Source organism: Rhinoraja longicauda, chromosome 4 (genome assembly GCF_053455715.1).
Source record: "Rhinoraja longicauda isolate Sanriku21f chromosome 4, sRhiLon1.1, whole genome shotgun sequence".
Taxonomy (NCBI): Eukaryota; Metazoa; Chordata; class Chondrichthyes; order Rajiformes; family Arhynchobatidae; genus Rhinoraja; species Rhinoraja longicauda.
Window position 1 is genome coordinate 641,189 of NC_135956.1, and position 23,362 is coordinate 664,550.

Below are 23,362 nucleotides of genomic sequence, written 5' to 3' on the forward strand. Positions count from 1 at the left end.
GGATGGATGGATGGATGGATGGATGGATGCCTGCTGAATATTTTTGAAGGAGATTGAAACAAATGTTTCGTGCAAATCTGTGATATAATTCTGAAAAAGGCTTTACTTTTCGATGGCCTGTCGGTGCACTCAATTACAATCGGTCCAAGTACACATTTGTAGCATTTTCCTGTTAGCACAAATAGTTGGGTACTTGTGTGAAATGGGGTGCTTGCAGAGTTGAGATGTCCTATCGCCCTGGTGACAGAGAAAGGCCACAGCACCTCATATTTCGCTTGAGCAGCTTACACCCCAGCGACTTGAATATCGACTTCTCCAACTGCAAGTAACCCTGGCTTTCTCCTTTTTCTCCATCCCTCCCCATCCCAGTTCTCCGAGCAGTCTGACTGTCCCCTTGATTAAGTTTTTATCTCTGTACGCTTCGTTGTCACCTTCCCCTTGCTAATAATGATGTATTCTGCATTTTCCTTGATGTCTCGTTCTCTCTCCTTACCCTTCCTTATCCCGGTATCTCCCTCTCCCCTGACTCTCAGTCTGAAGAAGGGTCTCGACCTGAAACGTTACCCATTCCTTCTCTCCAGAGACGCTACCTGTCCCGCCGAGTTACTCCAACATTTTGTGTCTCTCTTCGAAGCAAAGCAGCATCTGCAGTCTTTTCCTGCACAAAGGTCACGGTGTGTTTCGGCAGTGGGCGCCAGGGAAAGGAAACTATCCTTTCACCTTGGGGCCGTGCCCTGGGCTGGTGGTTGATGTTTACTGACCAGTGTGTGTGGCCGGCTTGCGACAGCCTCTACTCTGCCTGCTTGTGCTGTCGGTGGGCGGGGGAGTGGAGAAAGCTGCCAGACAGGAAGCCCGCACAAACGCACTGCTCCCAAACAAACGGCGTTTTAAAAGAGACCCTGCCAACGGGGGCAGCTGGACATCACACGGCTCGCAGCAGACAAAGAGCTCACTCTTAGGGGCTGAACAACATGCCTTTGAAACACAACAGTGCTTAGCGGCTCCAGCTCTGCCGGCAGCAGAGATCCGACCCGCCGGCGCAAAGGCTAAAGCAAAGCCAAGGCACAAAAGATAACACGTGCCCTTTCTCTTACTCTTTCTGATGATCGCAAGGGAAAATCTGCACGACGTGGCACAAAGTTATTTTCGTTGAACTTCAGGTGCAATCTGTTTAAAACAAACAAAAAAAAGTAGCTCTGCAGTTGAAAGATGTTGACGTTAGACTGAGGAGAGCGGACGGGGAGAGATTGTCACCAGCCTGGGCAGGTGGGCAGTCGTCCGAGGCCAGCATGTGGAGGAGCAGTGAGCTCCGGCTGTCCCAGGTGAGTGAGCGTCCTAGCCCGGGATCAGTATCTGTGTGTCCGGGCATCTCTCACACTGGCCGCTCCACTGCGTGTGCAAGCTTAGCCGCACAGAGTGCTCATATTAAAAAGTACTGTCGCAAAAGTCTCAGACAATTCATATTGGTCTTCAATTGCACAACTATTAAAGCCTGTCCTATTTGCAGATCCTCTCGCTGTTAACTTTCGTAGCCGGGGTAAACGTTGGCCATGGTTCTGGGTTGCGCCGCTTGCAGAGATCAGGGGACACGAACAATCGCGAAGGTACTTAACTCTTGTTTATTCCCATTCGCATGGGTCGTGTAGTTTAAGCGAGAAAATGCCAGTAGGACGAAAGTCATCACCGTGATCAGCTATTGAAACCTCTGCTTCGAGGTCGATTACTCATTGACTTGCATTTCCAATCATTTGACATGACACAAATGTTAACTACGTTTTTACATTTTACATTATATGATGAATGAGCGGTATTCTGATAACGTCTGTTTGTTTCAGCAGCAACAGTGGCGAGTAGAGTCCTGATTATCGCACCCATGCAGGATTCGCAAACTTGCAGGGATGCCTTTACTCAGGTTAACACAGCAACTCATTTCAACGCTGCGTGCTGCAAAGTCGTCCAGTGCTGTTAATCATTGTCCAGTTTAACACAGTAACAATGATAATGATGATTATATTGCAGAACCGGCCGTTCTCCTATCAGTGAAAAACGCTTCAATAAACGTACCAAGACGCACCACAATCTGTCTGGGTGTTTACGAAGCTTTGAAATATATAAACGAATTAAAGGTTTAACGTTTTTGCCTCCTCTTCAGTAGAGAATGTAATTATCCGATGACATGAAAGCATCTTATGTTGCGTTCTCCAGGTTTAATAAATGAGTTTAATCGCTCCGGTCGGATTATATAATGCGTTTGTTTGTTCGTCGCTCAGAGTGCAGAATGGTGCCTATTTCCAAGGAGGAATCAACCTGCCCGTCTCACTAAGAAGCCTGGGACGTTAAAGTTACATTCGTTCTCTACGTTATTTTTCTGTTTTTCGCAGTGAAGTAACGTCACAAATTGAGTAAATCAGAATTAAACTAAAAGAGATTGAAATATTCATTCCAACCTTAACAATGATTGTGAGAGTGAAGCCGGTGAAAGGGTCTTGAGCCGGAACGTCAGCCATTCCTACTCTCCAGAGATGCTGCCTGACCCGCTGAGTTACTCCAGCATTTTGTGTCTATCTTCGGTTTAAACCTGCATCTGCAGTTCCTTCCAAACACAAAGGGCATTTAGAGCTATAGCCTGATTTAACATGTTTTAGATTTAATATTGGGGGCTATTCTTTCAACTGTAGAAAATGTAGATGTTAGTTGTTTATACCAAGTTCAGAAAATTCAATTCGTGAACCTCCAGCTGGTGATGAATTATCAAATAGTAATAAATTAAAGCCAAAAGCAAGGTTTTTTAAATTACCAAGTCCAGAAATCCCCAGTATTATGCATCGTATATTTCTAATGGAACAATCATTCATGGTGGAGGAAGGAAGTGCAGATGCTCGTTTAAACCGAAGGTGGACACAAAATACTGGAGTAACTCAGCGGGACAGGCAGCATCTCTGGGCAGAAGGAATGGGTGACGTTTCGGGTCGAGTCTGAAGAAGGGTCTCGCCCCGAAACATCACCCATTCCATCTTTCCAGAGATGCCTCCTGTCCCGCCGAGTTACTCCAGCTTTTTGCGTCGATCTTCGGAACAATCATTCCTCTTGTTTTACTTCAATTTGTAACTGTCAAATCTGACAGCATCAGCTTTTGAAAATTTCCACAGTGTCATTGTATTATTTATATCACAACTTATACCATGTGAGATTTTACCACTGCAATTTTTGAACTGAAATTGCTTATTCTTATCTAGAATTTGGTATACTTTACTGAATATCTTGAATATTAAAATTATATTTTAGTATTGATTATTAAACTGTGCTAATAATCTGATTAAAAATCCAGTGTTTATTCAAATAGATTTAGCTAACTAGAAAGGAAATTGCAATTAAAGCAAATTGAAGGTTGAAGGAGATCAAATTTTCAGATGGGAAACAAATCTATAAAGGCTAACTGGAATGAAAATTATATTCGCATTAAGATGGGGAAATATATTTGCATTTAATATATTTGTGAAAATGTGAATTTTTAAATTCAAAAATGTAAAAATTCAATATAAATGCAATATTAAGGATATCTTTATGAAGAATAATATACACACAGCTTAATTCAGGAGTGACAACCACCAAGTAATTAATTTAACCTGCATTGGCGTTTTTATGACAAGTAGATTTAGAACGTTACTCAGTCCACTCTCAGGGATTGCATTACTATCATATCATATCATATCATATCATATATATACAGCCGGAAACAGGCCTTTTCGGCCCACCAAGTCCGTGCCGCCCAGCGATCCCCGCACATTAACACTATCCAACACCCACTAGGGACAATTTTTACATTTACCCAGCCAATTAACCTACATACCTGTACGTCTTTGGAGTTGTTAATTAACTGTTGTTAATCATTCATTAGAGATGTTATTATGCATCGACTTCTTAAATCTTCCTGGGCCTTGATATCTGGCATAATGTTCGTTGGTAGAAACATGGTTCCTCTGTTAATTTAGAGGCATGTTAGTTTAAAAAAAACCTTTTTGTTATTTTAAGAGAGCAATACCATTTCACCACCAGATGTAAAGTAACTGAAGTCAACTTTTGCAGTTTATGTTGTTATTTGGGATTTCTGGTGAGATGATTCTTAGTTGATTAGTAATCTCACAAAAACCAAATGTTCTTAATTGCTATCCAAATTGAATTAAATTAAGATTAAATAGTTGCTTTTTATAATATATTTTGGGCATATATTTTCTAGAGTAAATCAAAAAAATAGTGAAAGTCAAAAGCGTCCATATCAAAAACACAAGTGCCATTTTACGGTACAGTTGTCTTGCAGTGTCAACCACATCACTTTGATTCAAAGGACACAAAATTGTAGGGAACTGCATAGTTTTCACATTCTACTTATGTTCTATACATACTTCAACTTTTCATCAAAATTACACTTCAGACTGTTTTTAAACTTGTTGTCGAGCATTTGTGGCTGAATAGATTAAAGTTTTCATCAGCAGACCATAGGTTTTGCCTCTTCACTCTGTGGTCTTCTGAGATTAACTGTGTCTTGAGAGTACAAACTGGAAGCATTGATGCATGTTTGCTGCAAGAATTTGTTTTGTTTCTGTGGAGGGTGAGTGTATGAACCCTGAGAGTACCAAAAGGACGGAATCTTAAAAAATGTTCTCTTCATTTTTCAAGCACACTGGAGGCAGTTTGAATGAGCCCAGACCTTGAGATCGACCTTGCAGATGTTTGTTTTATTTTTATCTAAATAATTTTTTGTTTGATCTTATACTACAATTTACAAGTAATTTACTTTCTCAACGTATGTAAAATGAGTTGGTGCATCCAAAAAAGCACCCAGTCTTGATTTGCCACAGGTTTGTTACTTGTAAATTTAAAGTGGAAGGTTTGTAGCATAATTAGTGCAGCTTTAGCGATTTCAATCATAATTCTCATTTCTCTTAATTAAATGACTATGCATGTATTGGAGCAAGTTGATTCCATTCCTGAACACTTTTTGTGGTTGTCTACATGCAATATTATTTTGTAGGGAAATAAATTCAAACGATTTTCTGGATTATTTGGCTAACTAAAGAGTGCTATCCCTAACTGATGTTTATGTTTTTGTTTCACACAGTTCTTTCAGATTCAGCCCGAGCTACTGCTGCAGGGTCATGCAGCAGCAGATGTTTTGAACTGCAAGAGGCTACCCCACCCAACTGTCGCTGTGACAATTTGTGCAAAAGTTATAACAGCTGCTGTTTAGATTTTGATCAACTTTGTTTGAAGACAGGTACTAAATTCAGAGGTGAACATGCTTTTAGTTGTATGTTCAAACAATTTTATTTTTGAGGGCTTGTTACCCTCTCGCAAGTTTTCCCTCTGCATCCTTGTGTCATGGTTCACTTGTGGTTGAGAAGGAACTTTGAGGTTGGAAATGGCTTTTCTTGTCTCTTGCTTCAACCCAGCACTTCATCATTGCAGTCTCTCTGCAGTGCCTGCTAGACTGCATGACAATGTAACTAAGACGGGCATGCTGTACAGTGTGTGGCATAGTAAAGCAATGTTTTTCTCAACTAATTGTGCACTTTTCACCTTCTTCAAAATCAAAACATTGGAATGCAAGTTGAAATGAGATCTCATCTAGATATATGGTTCTGATATCCAAATAAAATAGTCTGATGTATTTTTATTATCTCCCCATTTTCTGTAAGTCTATTTTCTCCCCTCTTTAGGTCACCCTTATCCATCTCGTCTCAACCCTCGAACAAGAGGGCAGGCAGGTGAGTTAACTAGATTCAAAATACTTCATCTTGATATAATGTGAGCATGTTGTGATGTATATTATAAATCTAGTTTTGAATAAACTCGTATAATAATGGGTCAATTTAAGTGGCCAGTATTTTAGCAATAATATGGTCCTCCAATAAAGTAATAGTCGATAAGATCCAAATGCAACCATGCCTATTTATACTTGCCTGCCCTCTTCAGGTGAGTGTAACAAATACTCACACACAACCTATGTTCAGCTACCTATGGAAATCACTTTCCTCTCAGGGAGGTGTTAGCTTTAGAACAAATCCCGACTTTCTGTCATCAGCTCATGCACGAGTCTCAAATAGTGAAGCAGTGGGTGACTTGCCTTCCAATGAGCAAGTCATAAGCCTCTTCAGCTTGTCTTTCAGTAGATTTGGTCTTGCAAGTTGTTAGTTCTTGAAAGACAATTTTATGCCTCTGATCATGACATCGGAAAATCTACAGCCAGAGCATTGTATCCAGAAATGCTTACGTTGGTAAATGTTGTATGGAAAGAAAAAAAATATCTTTGCAATCATTTCTCAACATAATTGTCAGTTGGCAACAGTTCTTGAGGCATGCTGTTCATAGGTTGGTGCTTTAACAAAGTGGTAAGTCATGAGTCCAGACAAAGATCGTCTAAGCTGAGAAAGTATGGTGCTGCGCATATGATGCTTTTTCACAGAGTACTATCAATGTGTGATGCTCTGCAATGCATCCCAGTAGCTGCCACATTCAACAAAGGTACACAGCTCACCAGTTTTATCTATTCATATCCAGAAGCTTAGGAGTAAGTTGTCCATTTGCTTTATTTCATGAGGCTGCATATGTGCTTAGTTAGACAGTGTGGAAACAGGCCCTTTGACCCAACTTGCCCAGGCCAACATGTCCCATCCACACGAGACCTCACCAATGTCTTACACAATTGTAACATGACCGCCCAACTTCTATACTCAATACTCTGAGTATGGAGAGGGGAAGGGGTGTGATTTATTTCATATACTAGGTGTAAGTTTGCTCTAAGTGTGGAAAAATTAGCCATTGTTTACTTTGGAACAGAAGACACTGAGGCACATAACATTTTGAGGCATATTGAGCAGACAGAAGATCGAGACTAGTGGGTTAAAGTAATTGGTGAAACATTGAGAGGGAAGTTGAAGTGATTTTCACCCAAAGGATAGAGGGACTGAAGGTATCTGGGTGTGTGCTTGAAATGCTGAAATCTAAGTAATGTACTGACACATAGGAAGTGGGGTTGAAATGGGCAGCTCAGTCATGGTCGTATCACCATGATCATTTGACCCCCCTGACAAGGTAGAAACAAATCTCCCTGTAATGATTCCCCAAGAAAGTGTAGGAAGGAACTGCAGATGCTGGTTTAAACTGAAGATAGACACAAAATGCTGGAGTAACTCAGCGGGTCAGGCAGCATCTCAGGAGAGAAGGAATGGGTAACGTTTCGGGTCGAGACCTTTCTTCAGACTGAAAAAGGAACTCGACCCGAAACGTCACCCATTCCTTCTCTCCTGAGATGCTGCCTGACCCGTTGAGTTACTCCAGCATTTTGTGTCTACCATTCCTGCTTGTTGTATAAATGGACCACCTTCTTATCTCTGCAAGATAAAAATCCAAGGCTAGCAAAGAACAAGGACTTTTCTGAATTCACACTGTCAATTTTAAAAACATTTTTAAGTGCCATTGTCTGAAAATTGGGTAACTTGTTGTTTTCACTTCCCCATTATGAACACTTAAATCCTTCTTGATAAGAGTACCCTTCTTGGCCAGCAGCTGAAAAAACTCAATGTAAGCTGGTCCACTTGGTAGAATTCCAGCTTTTGGGTTAGCTGGCTGTAATTACAGTTTGCAATCCAATGACCTGTCATTGTGTCGTAGATTTATACAGCACAGAAACAGGCCATTCGTCTCCAATAATTCCTACTGACCAAGGTGCTTTTCTGAGTTAGAGCGTTTAGCCTGCATATTTGGCCCATGTCTCTCTCAACCTTTCCTATCTGTGGACCTGTACAAATGTCTTGTAAACATTGTAACTCTTCCAAACCCTATAATTTCCTCTGCAAGCTCATCTTATATACTGTACTGCCTTCTGTGTAAAAAGACATGCTTCTCAGTGTTTCTCCTCTCAGCTTAAACATATGCTCTCTAGTTTTAGACTCCTCCCTGTTGGGGGAAAAAGACTGACGATGCATCTCATCCATGCCCCTCATGATTTTATATACCTTTGTCAGGTCATCCCTCAGCTTCCTACACTCATAGGAGGAGAACCCCAGCCAGATTAGCCTGACTAATCTTCAGGAACCATTCGAGGATGTAACAAGTAAATTGGATAAGGGAGAGCCAGTGGATGTAGCGTATCTAGACTTTCAGAAAGCCTTTGATAAGGTCCCACACAGGAGATTAGTGGGCAAAATTAGAGCACATGGTATTGGGGGTAGGGTATTGACATGGATAGAGAATTGGTTGGCAGACAGAAAACAAAGAGTAGGAATAAACGGGTCCCTTTCAGAATGGCAGGCAGTGACTAGTGGGGTGCCGCAAGGCTTGGTGTTGGGACCACAGCTATTTACAATATATATTAATGATTTAGATGAAGGAATTAAAAGTAACTAGCAAATTTGCAGATGACACAAAGCTGGGTGGCAGTATAAACTGTGAAGAGGATGCTATGAGAATACAGGGTGACTTGGATAGGTTGGGTGAGTGGGCAGATAATGCATGGCAGATGCAGTTTAATGTGGATAAATGTGAGGTTATCCACTTTGGTGGTAAGAATAGGAAGGCAGATTATTATCTGAATGGTGTCACTGAGGCCTGGGTGTGCTTGTACATCAGTCACTGAAAGGAAGCATGCAGGTACAGCAGGCAGTGAAGAAAGCTAATGACATGTTGGCCTTCATAACGAGAGGATTTGAGTATAAGAGCAAAGAGGTCCTTCTGCAGTTGTTCAGGGCCCTGGTGAGACCTGAAGTATTGTGTGCAGTTTTGGTCTCCTAATTTGAGGAAGGGCATTCTTGCTATTGAGGGAGTGCAGCATAGGTTCACAAGGTTAATTCCTGGGATGGTGGGACTGACATATGATGAAAGAATGGAACGACTGGACTTATATTCACTGGAATTTAGAAGGATGACAATAGACAATGGGTGCAGGAGTAGGCCAGTTGGCCCTTCGAGCCAGCACCACCATTCAATGTGATCATGGCTGATCATTCACAATCAGTACCCCGTTCCTGCCTTCTCCCCATATCCCTTGACTCTGCTATCTTTAAGAGCTCTGTCTAGTTTTCTCTTGAAAGCATCCAGAGAATTGGCCTCCACTGCCTTCTGAGGCAGAGAATTCCACAGATTTACAACTCTGACTGAAACTGTTTTTCCTCATCTCCGTTCCAAATGGCCTACCCCTTATTTTTAAACTGTGGCCCCTGGTTCTGTACTCCCTCACATTGGGAACATGTATCCTGCCTCTAATGTGTCCAATCCCTTAATCCCTATGTTTCAATAAGATTCTTCTAAATTCTCATCCTTATAAATTCCAGTGTATACAAGCCTAGTCGCTCCAGTTTTTCAACATACGACAGTCCCGCCATTCCGGGAATTAACCTAGTGAACCTACGCTGCACGCCCTCAATAGCAAGAATGTCCTTCCTCAAATTTGGAGACCAAAACTGCACTCAGTACTCCAGGTGTGGTCTCACTAGGGCCCTGTACAACTGCAGAAGGACCTCTTTGCTCCTATGCTCAACTTCTCTTGTCATAAAGGCCAACATGCCATTAGCTTTCTTCACTGCCTGCTGGACCTGCATGCTATCTTTAAGTGACTGATGAACAAGGACACCCAGATCTCTTTGTACTTCCCCATTTCCTAACTTGACACCAATGTCAAGTGAGAGGGGATCTTATAGAAACATATAAGATTCTTAAGGGATTGGAAAAACTAGGTGCAGGAAACATATTCCTGATGTTGGGGGAATCCAGAACCAAGGGCCACAGTTTAGGAATAAGTGGTAGGCCATTTAGAACTGAGATGAGGAAACACTTTTTCAGTCAGAGAATTGTGAATTTGTGGAATTCTCTGCCTCAGAAGGCAGTGGAGGCCAATTCTCTGGATGCTTTCAAGAGAGAGTTAGATAGAGCTCTTAATGATAGCGGAGTCAAGGGATATGGGGAGAAGGCAGGAACGAAGTACTGATTGAGAATGATCAGCCATGATCTCATTGAATGGCGGTGCTGGCTCGAAGGGCCAAATGGCCTACTCCTGCACCTATTTTCTATGTATCTATGTTTCTATCTAGTCTATCCTCACATGTATGTCCTCCAGTCCTGCCAACATCCTTGTGAATCTTTTCTGAATTTAATTTCCGCCCATCTTTGTTACGATGATTAGTACCACATGCAATATTCCATGTGCATTCTGACCAATGTTTTATACACCTGTAAGATGATATCCCAACTCCAGTGCACAATGCCACGTCCAATGAAGGCAAGCATACCATAATCCATCTTCACCATTTATCTACCCTTCTGTTGCCACCGTCTATTTACTTGCATCTCTTCTCTCTGCTCTAAAGCACTCCCCAGGGCCCTACCGTTTACAGTGCACATCCTGCCCTGCTTTTAACCTTTGGAAATTTCACACTGGAGCAAGTTAAATTCCATCCGCTACTGTTGTAACCTTCATAATTGTCCACCGCACCGGCAATTTTGTGTCATCCACAAGCTTACTCATCATGCTGCCAATACTCTCGCCCAACTTGTGAATGTATATTTGCCAAACAGAAGGGGATTCAGCACCGATCCCTCTGGTGCACTGGTCGCAGTCCTCCAATCTGTAAAAGCAACCCTCCACCATTACCTTCTACCAAGCTAATGTTGTGTCCAAATGACCAGGTCACCCTGGATCCAGGCCAGATTACCACGCAGGCTTCAGCAAAGGTCTTTCTAGAATCAATGTAGGCGATGTCCTCAACACTCCTCTTGGTTACCTATTTAACAAAACGAAATTTATATTGTGAATTGTTATTTCCCACACACAAAGCCATGCTGACTATCGCTAATCAGTCCTTGCCTTTCCACCTGCAGATAGATCCTGTCTCTCAGAATCCCCGCCAGTAACTTATTGATGCTAGGCTCACAGACCTGTAGTTCCCTGGCTTGTTCTTGTAACCCTTCTTAAATAAGAATACAACATTAGCCACCTCCATTCTTCTGGTCCCTTGCCCATGGCTAAGGAAGATGCAAAAACCTCTGTCAGAACCCCAGCAATTTCTTCCGTTGCTTCCCACAATGTCTTAGGGTACACCTGGTCAGGCCCATGGATTTATATGCCTTTATGCAAGACCGCCAACATCTGCTTTTGTAATATTGATAAGTTTCAAGAAATTTTTATTTCCTGAATTGGCGAGCTTCTCTGAGCTTCTGCATGCTAAGTATAGACAAGAAGACATCATTAAACACCTCGCCCGTCTCCTATGGCTCCACATCTAGATGACTGCATTTACCCTTAATATAGTCTGTTCTTTCTTTAGTTACCTTTTTGCTCTTCTATACTTCCAGAATAAGTGAGGATTCTCCTTGATGTTATCTTCTCGTGGCCCCTTTGTGATCCTCCTTTTTAACAGTGCTCCTACATCCTTTATGCTTCTCAAGAGACTCACTTGATCCCAGCTGCTATTACCAATCGTATGCCTCTCTTTTTTCTGACTGGAGCCTCAGTATTCCGTCAGCAGCCAAGGTTTCCTAATCCTGCCAACCGTACCCATCCCTCTGATAGGGTGCACCGGCCATGAACTCGCCCAATCTCACTTTTAAAAGCCTCCCATTTGGCAGGCATCTCTTCACCTGCCAACAGCCTTCCCCAATCAACCTTTGCAAGTTTTAGTCTAATGCCATCAGAATTAGCCTTGTCCCAATTTAGGACTTAAACTAGTGGTCCAGTCCTATCTTTTTCCATAACGATATTAACACTGATAGAATTATGGTCACTGTTTCCAAAGTGCTCCCCACTGAAATCACTTGCCCAAACTCATTTCCCATGAGGAGGTCAAGCCCTTCTCCATTAGGGCTAACTGCATACAGCTTGAGAAGACTTTCCTGGTCACACTTAAGGCAAGGGCTAAGATGGGACACAAAGGCATTCCATGAGCCCCCAAAAACAAGGCTAACACTCCAATGCAAATGGACGATGTGTGATTTCATCAGAAGAGTTTGCCTTTCAGAGGTGTTTGTTTGATGGGAAAGATCCCATCAGTTGCCATCAGTAAATTGTCATTTAATTGCCATCAGTAAAATAGCTGTTAATTCATTGGGTCAGGAAGCATCTCTGTAGAAACGGAATAGGTGACGTTTCGGGTCAAGACCCTTCATCAGACATTTCTCCAGAGATGCTGCCTGACCCTCTGAGTTCCTCCAGCATTTTGTGTATCTTCAGTGTAAAACAGCATCTGCAGTTCCTTCTTACACAGCTGTTAATTCATTGCAGCTTGTAGGTATTGTGTTTAATTTGATTATTACTTTTCCTAAATCACAGCGATCACTGCACATCCAGAAAGTGTATCTTTACCTTTGGTGCTTTAGAATAACAACAATATACATAAAAGATTGCATTTACTTATCATCTTTCTTTAAACTGACGTTCTAAAGTTTGGATCTATTGATTTTAATAGAATCGAATTTTAAAAGTAAGATGCAACAATGCAGCTTGTGTCTCATTTTGTATTTAACAATGCTGACTAAGGGTGACTATCTTGGCACCAATGTGCAACTTGACATCTTATAAAACTTGTGTCGAGCTTAACAGGTGGAAATGCAGTAATAATGATTATCAAAATGAATTCTGTGTTGATGACTTGTGCAATATATATATCTAAAATACGAAAATCAATTCAAAGATGGGAGAAATGATGATGGTGAATAGGAACATCACCTCTGAATATTTCAGTGGCTGGTGATTATTTTAATGATGTAACGGTTGCCACATGTTTCAGGTCGTGGATGGGAGTGTAGCAAAGAACGGTGTGGGGAAGCCCGAAATGAAGATTTTGTTTGCCAGTGTTCTGAAGATTGCATGAGCAGGGGAGATTGCTGCACCAACTATAAAGTCACTTGCAAAGGTAATCTCAGACTTTTACTATCCTCGCAAGAATCTAAATGTGGTTTGAGTCCTGTTTTTTGTGAGCATAGATTGTCAAGGTCAGTACCTCCCGATTTTCTGGTCTGAATTTTAATGGAAGGAAAATAATAGGGTCTGAAGAAGGATCTCGACCCGAATCGTCACCCATTCCTTCTCTCCAGAAATGCTGCCTGTCCCGCTGAGTTACTCCAACATTTTGTGTCCTATCTTTGAAAATTAAAGCTCTCTAATTCATTTCTGAGTTTCAGTAAACTCTACCTGACAATTGCATTCTTTTGGCAGTTGAGAAAGTGAAGAAGGAACCGTGGGTTGCCAACTGATAAAGTCCACTATTTCAATGCAGGCATTTCCTCCCGTGTTCATTCATTATTGCACTTGTAGGTTTATTTAGTTTTTGAATGTGTGCAATAGAGAAACTACTCGAAAGATGATTTTATTCATGAGAACAGAATCCTTTGGAAGTAAATGGATTCCTTTGAATATGAACGGGAAGCATCAATAACTTTGGGTTTGGTAATTCTAAAACAACTAAGTGGTAGTGGCCAGAACGTTATTGGCCTACTATAGGGAGGAAGTTTCTTTCAGTGCATTTGGGTATGCCTGTTGGTGGTTTGACTGTGTTTGCTCCTTTGCAGCTTTTTTCCCCACAGAATAAAATTGTTTCAAAATGCACATTTTGATGTAACATTTAAAAATCAATAGCATTTAAAATGCTCTAGCCAAATTCAGGAATTTTCTGACATATGCACATATTTGCAGATTGTCTACCTTTGTTTTGTGTCTGGAAAGATGAATGGAAGGTAATTAGCAGATCTGATTAATATGTAGACATTTCATCTTCTGTGGAACTTGTCAAAACCAATCATTAATTTACTTTTTAAAACATGAGTTTCTATTGTGTATATGAATGCTATAATCCAAAATGTTGTCAGTCATATGATGAACTTTCCCACCAGGTGAGATTCGCTGGGTCAATGAAGATTGCGAAGATTTGAGAACAATGGATTGTCCAGCAGGGTATGCATAATCCAACATGCAAAACCAGACAGTAATCAAGCTGATTAGTTGGGAAAATCTACATTTGATTGGCATGATTGAGCTACCATTTGATTACTGCAGAGTTAGTCACATGTACCCTACTTTCAACACCTTCCCTTTGAAGTTAGAATTGGTGAACACAAGATTTGTTAATATATACAGTAGCCATTGTCTCGCATTTTACCAATAATACATTGAATCTCACTTGTGGATGCAGTGATTTTAGTACAAATTGAGTCCAAATTTTTTCCTGTTTTGAAAAGTGCTTTACTTTTTTGCTGTTCAGACTTAGAGTCATAGACATAGAGTGATCCAGTGTGGAAACAAGCCCTTCGGCCCAACTTGCCCGGCCAACATGTCCTAGCTACACTGGACTGACCTGCCTGTGTTTGGTCCATTATCTCTCCATACCTGTCCTATCCATGTACCTGTCTAACTGTTTCTTAAATGTTGGGATAGTCCCTGCCTCAACTGCCTCTTCTGGCAGCTTGTTCCATACACCCACTACCATTTGTGTGAAAAAGCTACCCCTCCAATTCCTCTTAAATCTTTTCCCCTTCACCTTAAACCTTTGTCCTCTGGCCCCCGATTCACCTACTCTGGGCAAGAGACTTTGTGCATCTCCCCAATCTGTTCCTCTCATGATTTTATACACCGCAATAAGATCACCCCTCATCCTCCTGCACCCCACGGATTAGAGACCCAGCCTACTCAACCTCTCCCTGTAGCTCACACCCTCTAGCCCAGACAACATTCTTGTAAATTTTCCCTGTACCCTTTCCAGCTTGACAACATATTTCCTATAACATGGTGGCCAGAACTGAGCACAATATTCTAAATGCGGCCTCACCAACATCTTATACAACTGCAACATGACCTCCCAACTTCTATACTCAGTACTCTGACTGATGAGGGCCAAAGTGTCAAAAGCCTTTTTGACCACATTCCTTATTTGGATATCAGGAAATACCAAATCTCACGTGAACCAGCACCACAAGATGGTGTTTTGAAATGGTTTTTAAATTGTGTGAATATACATTTCTCCATGAATATGCATTTTACATTTCTGAGTAGCCAGATGAAATGTTGCAACTAAACGGTAATTAGGGGTGATAATCATTTAAATTGCATTCAACTACGTTTTATGTTGTGGGGGTAACTATCTTTTGAATAGTGCAGAAGAAATGTTCAAAGACCTTCGTATGCCTAGACATAACCATATAACCATATAACAACTACAGCACGGAAACAGGCCCGTCCGGCCCTACCAGTCCACGCCGACCACTCTCTCTTACCTAGTCTCATCTACCTGCACTCAGACCATAACCCTCTAATCCCCTCTTATCCATATACCTATCCAATTTACTCTTAAATAATAATTAAGACTTTGCTTATGGGATTACATTACACTAGAATACCTCAATTGCACTTCACACAGCATTTCTGACTTGCAAAGTAACACTCGATTAATTATTGTTTCCAGGATCCTATCCTTTTCCTAAATGGGAGAATAGCTGTGATTTAGTCATTGTTAATGTCCCTAAGTCTAATAGATACATTATCAGAATAGCAGTGAAGGAAAGAACTGCAGAAGCTGGTTCAAATCGAAGGTAGACACAAAATGCTGGAGTAACTCAGTGGGTCAGGCAGCATCTCTGGAGAGAAGGAATGGGTGACTGAGGGAAGTCTGAAGAAGGGTCTCGACCTGAAACGTCACCCATTCCTTCTCCCCAGAGATGCTGCCTGACCTGCTGAATTACTCCAGCATTTTGTGTCTACCATATCAGAATAGCAATTGCATTGATCTCTCCCGCTAACATTTCTGCTTCATACATTACAGCTTTGTTCGCCCACCATTGATCATTTTCTCTGTGGATGGCTTTCGTGCTTCATATATGAAGAAAGGAGGCAAAGTCATGCCCAACATTGAGAAACTAAGTAAGATTGCCTTTAGAGATGCTTTGATTATATTTAGGATCAACTAAGATTTGTGCTTACTAAAAGATGGAAAGTCTCTATAATGCCGATCAGAATAAGCTGCAACAAATTTAGGTATGGCTTATATGCATGGCTGTCATGTAATGTTCTGAACTGCAGAAGCAAAATGGCTCATTATTACGTGGAGCAGTATTAGTAAAGTGGCTGATAATATTTAATATGAAAACGATGTCTCAATATGTGATTAGTGTTTTATTCATGCAGAGGTGTTCCTTTGATACCTTAGTTTCTCTAAAACAGATGGCACTGAATCTTTTACCATGGGCTAATATTTAAGAGAATGTTCACTAAGTCAGAGATAACATTTGAAAATTATAATAATGCTTAGGGGCATTCAAATTTCTCTAAAAAACTGGAATAAATTCTGAGTTGATACAGACTGACTCTAACACCATGAATGGTGCATTTTTAAAATTGGGATCCACTCCAAACTTCATAAATTTGGTCTGGTTTAGTCTATAGCACTCTGTTACTCCAAATCAGCTTCAAATAATAACATATCTATGTATGGCAATCTACTCTAACATTTAAAATACACCTTGGCCTTGCCTTCCACCCCCCTCCCTAGATTGAAAAATAATTAGCAGTTGAAAAGCTGACATAATGAGCTGAGTCCATTTTGAGGAATCTTGAATGAACTCTCTTTGCTCACATTCAATTCAAAGATCTTTACTAAGCACATCTACTTGATTGCATTTTGTTTTACGAGATTATTCTGGAGCACCAATCAATCTGCTGGAGGGACTCAATGGATCAAGCAGCATTTGTGGGGGGATCGAACTGATGACATTTCAGGTCAAAACGCGGTACTAGGATAATTCCTTTCCTTACCCAGGAATGGGTGGGTTAACATATGATGAGCATTTGATGGCACTGGACCTCTGTTTACTGGAGTTTAGAAGGATGAGAGGGACCTCATAGAAACATAACAAATAGTGGAAGGCCTGGATAGAGTGGATGTTGAGAGGATGTTTCCACTAGTGGGAGAGTCTCGGACCAGAGGTCATAGCCTCAGAATTAAAGGAAGTTCCTGTCGGAAGGAGATGAGGAGGAATTTCTTTAGTCGGAGGGTGGTGAATCTGTGCAATTCATTGCCACAGAAGACAGTGGAGCCCAAGTCAATGGATATTTTTAAGGCAGAGATAGATAGATTCATGATTAGTACAGTTGTCAAGGGTTATGAGGAGAAGGCAGGAGAATGGGGTTAGGAAGGAATGTTAGATCAGCCATGATTGAATGGCGGAGTAGTCTTCATGGGCCGAATGGCCTGATTTTGCTCCTAGAACATATGATCTTAGCGATGCTGCTCTACTGACTGAGTTCCGCAGGTATCTGCAGCCTCTGGTGTCTCTACTTCTCCTTCATGAATACTTTAGTCAATTTGAGAGGAGTCCTTTCACTAATTTCATTTCAGGCCTCTCTTCTTAAAATATTAGAGGGAAAATGGTGTTTCATCTTTACAGATTCCTATTCAGTTTACCAAAGAGTCTGTTTGGTTCCCAAGGAACATGAAGAAAGTTTGAGTAGGAAAGCATTGAAGATGTATGTAAATATTTTCTGTCCTTATTTTTCGTTCTGCTGCATTTACATTAATTAAACAACATTTACAAGTAATGTTAAACAAATCTATGGTTTGAATCAGGCCCTGTTCTCTGAAACCCTAAGATAACATAAGTAGCTTTTGAAGAAAGTAGAATCCTCTGTCTCAACAGTGACAACATAAAAACTTGTAATTTTTTTATTGCTGTATAATATTTTAGGAGAACTATAAACATCAGAATTGAAATAGGTTTTCAGGCACAATGGGTTGGAACCTGGCAAGGTGATGATGTAAATGGTTGAAATTGAATCGGCACAGATTGACTTGTGTCCCAATTTTGATTTCACTTGACTTCAAACAATGAAATACAAGGTAATATGGGAAAGAGGCGATCAGATTTTTGCATACAGTCAAGAACTATACTGATAAACCTCTTAACATGCAGTTTGTTGCTTAAATTAATTCAGTTTAGTGACCATTTTATCTACTCTGCTATAATATGCGATTTCAACTATTGAAATGTTCAGGCTTAACATGGAAATGTCACCGTGAAATGTAATAACTTCCAGATGCAAATTTGATGTGATCCAAGGATCACAAATTCTGCAAGAATTTGATAAAGGCAAAGAAAATAACTCCTGATACACATCCAGATACAGATGTAACAATTTTATGAAAGTTGATGTTTCTGAAGAATTACATCTCAATCTCGGTTGTCTATTTTGTAGCTTTTAGAACACTCCTGAATATTTCTTACCCACAAATCAGTATTGTATTTGATGACAAATGTTTCCTCTTAATTAGGATCTTGTGGAACTCATGCCCCCTACATGAGACCAGTTTATCCAACAAAAACCTTCCCCAATATGTACACTCTCGCCACAGTAAGTGTTACATTTTATATAACTAGCTGCTTTTGCTTCTTTCATTTTGATACAATGCCAATTTCTTTATCTCTTAGCAAATAAACTGATTTATGAACACTTGGCTTGCATTTAAACCAAATAACTTTTAATTTCTGCACTATTTTGTAAAACAAACCTTCTTCTCACATTGCTCATGAAGAAGTAACTATTAATGTGATGGCCGTGCATTTGTGCATACTTCATATAATGAAAGTTGGTCAACAAAAACAGGAACATATGTATATTTCTTAATGTGTGGCAAGGCAGTAAATCTCAAGGCAGCAAGCCGGGAAAGGAAAATGAACAGTCAAAAATATAGCTCCCAAATTTTTAAAAAATGCTCTTGACAAACTAACTGGTCTTCCATTTGATTACAAGTAGATCTGTGGTGTACTTCCAGCATTTCATGCTCATATTTTTTATCTTTTTGTGTTAATTGCTCCTGAAAAATTGTGTATGAATTATTGGTGAAGATGGATTAGAATTGGTTGTGATGGCTTTTGTAATATCATTTCTGAAAATACTGCAGATTGCTGGGATTAATGGGATTTTGCTGCAATCAACGTCACAAGGAAGAATATTTTTAAAGGAAAACAAATAGCAACACTTTTTTAGAATACTGGCTTGGCATAAATCTTGTAAATGACATGTTGACTAACAAGTTATGCATAAAGGTTTGGAAATAAGCCAACTTTAAGTAAAAATAAATCCTTTCCAATAATTGGATGACAAGCTTTTTCTTTGTTTCCAGCGTTTTGTTGGGTACTGCTGTCACAAGCCTGATTTAAACTAACTTTAGGATAAACACGCTTTAATGTGCTGCAATAGTGGAGACCCTGTGTGCATCAGAAATATAAGTGATTCATTAATGGAAATAGTGTTTTGGTTAATGCTGTGTCAATACCTTGCTGCACCCTCACCCCATTTTTTCACTTTTACAGCACATTCTGTAGTATTACTCCAGGTTTTGAAATCATTGAATGAGCAAAACATTTAAAGCTGAAATGAAAGGAAAAAGAAAACATGTTTTACCAAGCAAGCACAACTGCTAGTTTTCCGACCCTTTTTAGTACCTAACTCAAATAGGCAGACAGTCTTGGCTTTCCGATTTTAAGTTGCTATGTATGGTTATTTGTTAAATGATTTATTGTGGCAAAGGCTGGGTAGATCCTGAGTATTAAAGACCGTGCCTAATCAATTTTCTTTGGTTTTTCATACAAAGGGACTTTATCCTGAATCACATGGAATTGTTGGAAACTTAATGCATGACCCTGTGTTCGATGCCAACTTCAGCCTTCGAAATAGAGAAAAATTCAATCCTCGATGGTGGGGAGGACAACCAGTAAGTTCTAAGTCCTTTTCAGTGAAAACCTTGGCTGAAGAAAGTAGCACAGTATGTCTCCTATTTGGAGACCATTTATCATCCAATGTTTTTATTAATGTTTCACAACATAATTAAGGAAAGCAAATGAAAGACTTCAAATAAGTTAACCGATAAATCACAGAAAGCGAATGTGTTTTTGTTGCATTGATTTATTCTGAAATAATGAATTCCCGAGTTTAAGTGGATGAATAAATTACACTTTTAATAACACAAAAGGCAATAATAATATCACAGTGGTAGCACTCAATCTGAACCAGTAGGCATTAGTTCACTTTTATCCAAGGGTTTCAATGTGCAATTTCCGCTGACATACAGTATCAGTGCTGGCTATCAGAGGCTTTCATTTGTTTTTAATTATTTAGTTTTAGAGAGACATCGTGAAAACAGACCCTTCGGTCCACCAAGTCCACACCATCCTGCCATTACCCGTACACTAGTTCTATCCTACACAGAAGCCTATTAACATACAAACCTGCATGTCTTTGGAATGTGGGAGGAAAACAGAGTATCTTTTTTTTCTCGAAAAAGATACATAATCATTTGACATCTTATGTGATGTATGAACAACATAACTTTCACACAGATTACGGTTGAGCAAGCCTGATTTTGAACAGGTAATTTCTGTATGTAATTTCAGAAATTATTGCAATGAGATGCTATTTGCAATCTGCTATTCCTGATTCAGGAATTGGTTCCTCAGCACCAGTTTTAGTGAACCATGGTCTTGTGAGCTTCTGTGACCTGAAATACTTGCAGCAGCCATCTCAGCGCACTGGAAACATTGCACCAATGCCGTCTCTACTCTGTTAACTCTGTTGATTGAGCCAGATTGTTGATATGCCTGATCCAAGACACCTGAGACAGATGCTCCATTAGTTTAGTTCAGTTTAGTTCAGTTTATTGTCAGGTGTACCGAGGTACAGTGAAAAGCTTTTGCTGCGCGCTAACCAGCCGGCAGAAAGACAACAATGCACGATTACAATCGAGCTATTCGCAGAGTACAGATACATGATAAGGGAATGTGTAGGAGGGAACCGAAGATAGACACAAAAAGCTGGAGTAACGCAGTGGGACAGGCAGCATCTCTGGGGAGAAGAAATGGGTGGTGTTTCGGGTTGAGACCCTTCTTCAGACGTCTGAAACATCATCTCTCCAGAGATGCTGCCTGTCCCACTGAGTTACTCCAGCTTTTTGTGTCTATCATGATAAGGGAATAATGTTTAGCGCAAGGTAAAACCAGCAAAGTGTGATATTTCCAAGTTCTGACATGACAAGAGATTAACATGGGGACAGCAGAAAAGATTCAAGGATATGCTTAGCTTCCTTGAAGAAATATAAAATTCCCACTAACCTCTGGGAACTCCTGGCCCTTGAGCACTGAAAGTGAAAAGGGAACATTCAGAGAGGTTTATTAAAATGTGAATCCATGCAACAGAAGGTCTGTGTTAAACAGTGGAAGCAACGGAACCACCTCACAAACTATCTGCCCTGTTGGCCCATCTTTGGAAGAGTCTGCTGTCCCCAAATTGTATTCGTCATCCATCACAGTACTTACAATACCAAGTCATGCTCAATCTTGACCCATCATGTAAGAAGATAGTTCATTGGCAAGATTGATGCTGGAGGAATCACCCTTTGCTACAGACAGAAATGTACCTTCCAATCACTGGAATCGTGCGAGTTTCATTGTCCCGAGCAGTCCTCTCCTTCCAGAGCAATCCTGCAAATGCATAAGGTGCATGATTTTGTAGAGTGGCTGCGTTCCTAATTACTTCTAGGACTGTATTCAGAGATGGATGTTAGCATTACCAAGGACACACTGATGTACATACCAGAGTTTTGAAAGAGCTGGCCATACATTTCATGGAATTATTCTTGTAGAATAAATGTTTCAAATGTAACCCAACCATTTACCAAAACATGAGAGAGAAAACAGAGAACTACTGCCCTGATGGCTTAATGTCAGTAGTAGCGAAAATGTTGAGATCGGTAATAAAAGATAAATTTGCAGAGCACCACAAAAGCATAATAAAACTGAGTAGAGTCGGCACAGGTTTTTGAAAGGGGAAATTATGTCTGACTAATCTATAGGAACTCCTTGACCTGACTCATAGAGCAGATGAAGGGGAACCAGTGGATGTTGTGTGCACTAAGTTATGGTCATTTATGAGGGTTAGGAGTAAGGGGTTCCTACAGATAATGAAAATGACTTCTGGTCGTGAAACCGGTTACCAAGGCACAAAGTGGGAATCCATCCATCGATATCACACACATGATGTACATTTCTGCTCATCAGAACAAGGTGAAATCTGCAAGCACTCCAGGATCCTAGGCATAGCTGCCAATCTATCCACTTCCTAATCCCTAGTATTCCTGAGCCTAGCTCTGGACAGAGACTTAGCCCACATTCCCAGCAGCACAGTTGACCATCCATGCTGACTACATGCTCATGGGTACAATTATCTTTGGATTGTAGGAGCGATTGAAAATGTATTGCATTTAGAAGTCTGTTAATAAGGTCCCACACAAGGTTGGCCATTAAGTGTGGATCTTAATCAAATCGTATGTTCTCATGAATTAGAAGTGAGAGTAGCAAGGCAAAGGTAGAAAAATCGAGGAAAAATAACTGTCTAATCGGAGAGAGAGGTTGTTTGCGAGAAGCAAGGGTCATTCAGGATGGAAACAGGTGGTTGAGAGGAACAGGCGGGGTCGGATTACTGGAGGGCAAGCAGTTGAGAGTGAGATGAAGGGTGAGTAGCAGAAATAGAGAGAAAGAGAAAGGGAGAATTAATAGAAATGGAAAAGGGTGATTAACGTTTAGAGTGTAAAGCTATCTTGGGTGATAGGTATTGGGCAGGAAAATGTCAAAACTGAGAACATGCTGGCACTGATTTCACTGAGGGGCAGGATAGCTGCCTCCTGTTCCCATCTCTGACATTCTGGCAGCGACCGTCTCCTCCCAGCTGATCGCCACCAAGTCAGAAGTATAGAAAAACTATGTAACTGTATCAGCAGATAGACACAAAAAGCTGGAGTAACTCAGCGGATCAGACCGCATCTCTGGAGAGAAGGAATAGGTGACGTTTTGGGTCGAGACCATTCTCCAGACTCGGAGTCAGGGAAAAGGGAAACAAGAGATATAGACGGTGATGTGGAGAGATATAGAACAAATTAATGAGAGATATGCAAAAAAGTAACGATGATAAAGGAAACAGGCCTTTATTAGCTGTGGGCCAGGTGAAAACTATATCAGCAAGCTCCCTCACAGTGGAGAGGTCCCTCTCATCGACCGAGTAAAAGAACAAGATTGCCATCTGAAATGTTGTATGGAGTCAGCAGACTCCGTCAAAGGCATATTTATTTACACCAGGATGCACACTGGCATGGCAAGGGAATTAAATGGAATAAAATTCCAGCACTTCCTAAAATGGCTGGTGATTGCTATTACAAGGTTACTGGCAGGGAATTTAGAGACAAATCTCTCTCATGAAATTTTACTCCAAAGAACAATCATTTTGAGGATAAAAATAAAGGAAGCCAGTTTAACATCACATGGAATCCTTCACAAAGGGTGA

General features: G+C 40.6%; 1 protein-coding gene across 4 annotated transcripts in view; it reads left to right on the plus strand.

The window, feature by feature from the left end:
- The first annotated feature begins 802 nt into the window (after positions 1-802).
- Positions 803-23,362, plus strand: part of enpp2 (ectonucleotide pyrophosphatase/phosphodiesterase 2) — an 84,441-nt gene continuing 61,881 nt past the window's right edge. Inside the window, exons 1-9 of one of the 4 annotated variants that reach the window (XM_078397121.1) lie at positions 803-1,322; positions 1,508-1,604; positions 5,120-5,275; positions 5,697-5,765; positions 12,777-12,902; positions 13,879-13,939; positions 15,801-15,898; positions 18,303-18,382; positions 19,626-19,745. In XM_078397121.1, coding sequence (XP_078253247.1) covers positions 1,290-1,322; positions 1,508-1,604; positions 5,120-5,275; positions 5,697-5,765; positions 12,777-12,902; positions 13,879-13,939; positions 15,801-15,898; positions 18,303-18,382; positions 19,626-19,745 — 840 coding nt within the window. In that variant the 5' untranslated portion in view covers positions 803-1,289. The remainder of the gene's footprint in view (positions 1,323-1,507; positions 1,605-5,119; positions 5,276-5,696; positions 5,766-12,776; positions 12,903-13,878; positions 13,940-15,800; positions 15,899-18,302; positions 18,383-19,625; positions 19,746-23,362) is intronic. The other 3 variants (XM_078397122.1, XM_078397123.1, XM_078397124.1) reach the window with 3 other exon arrangements.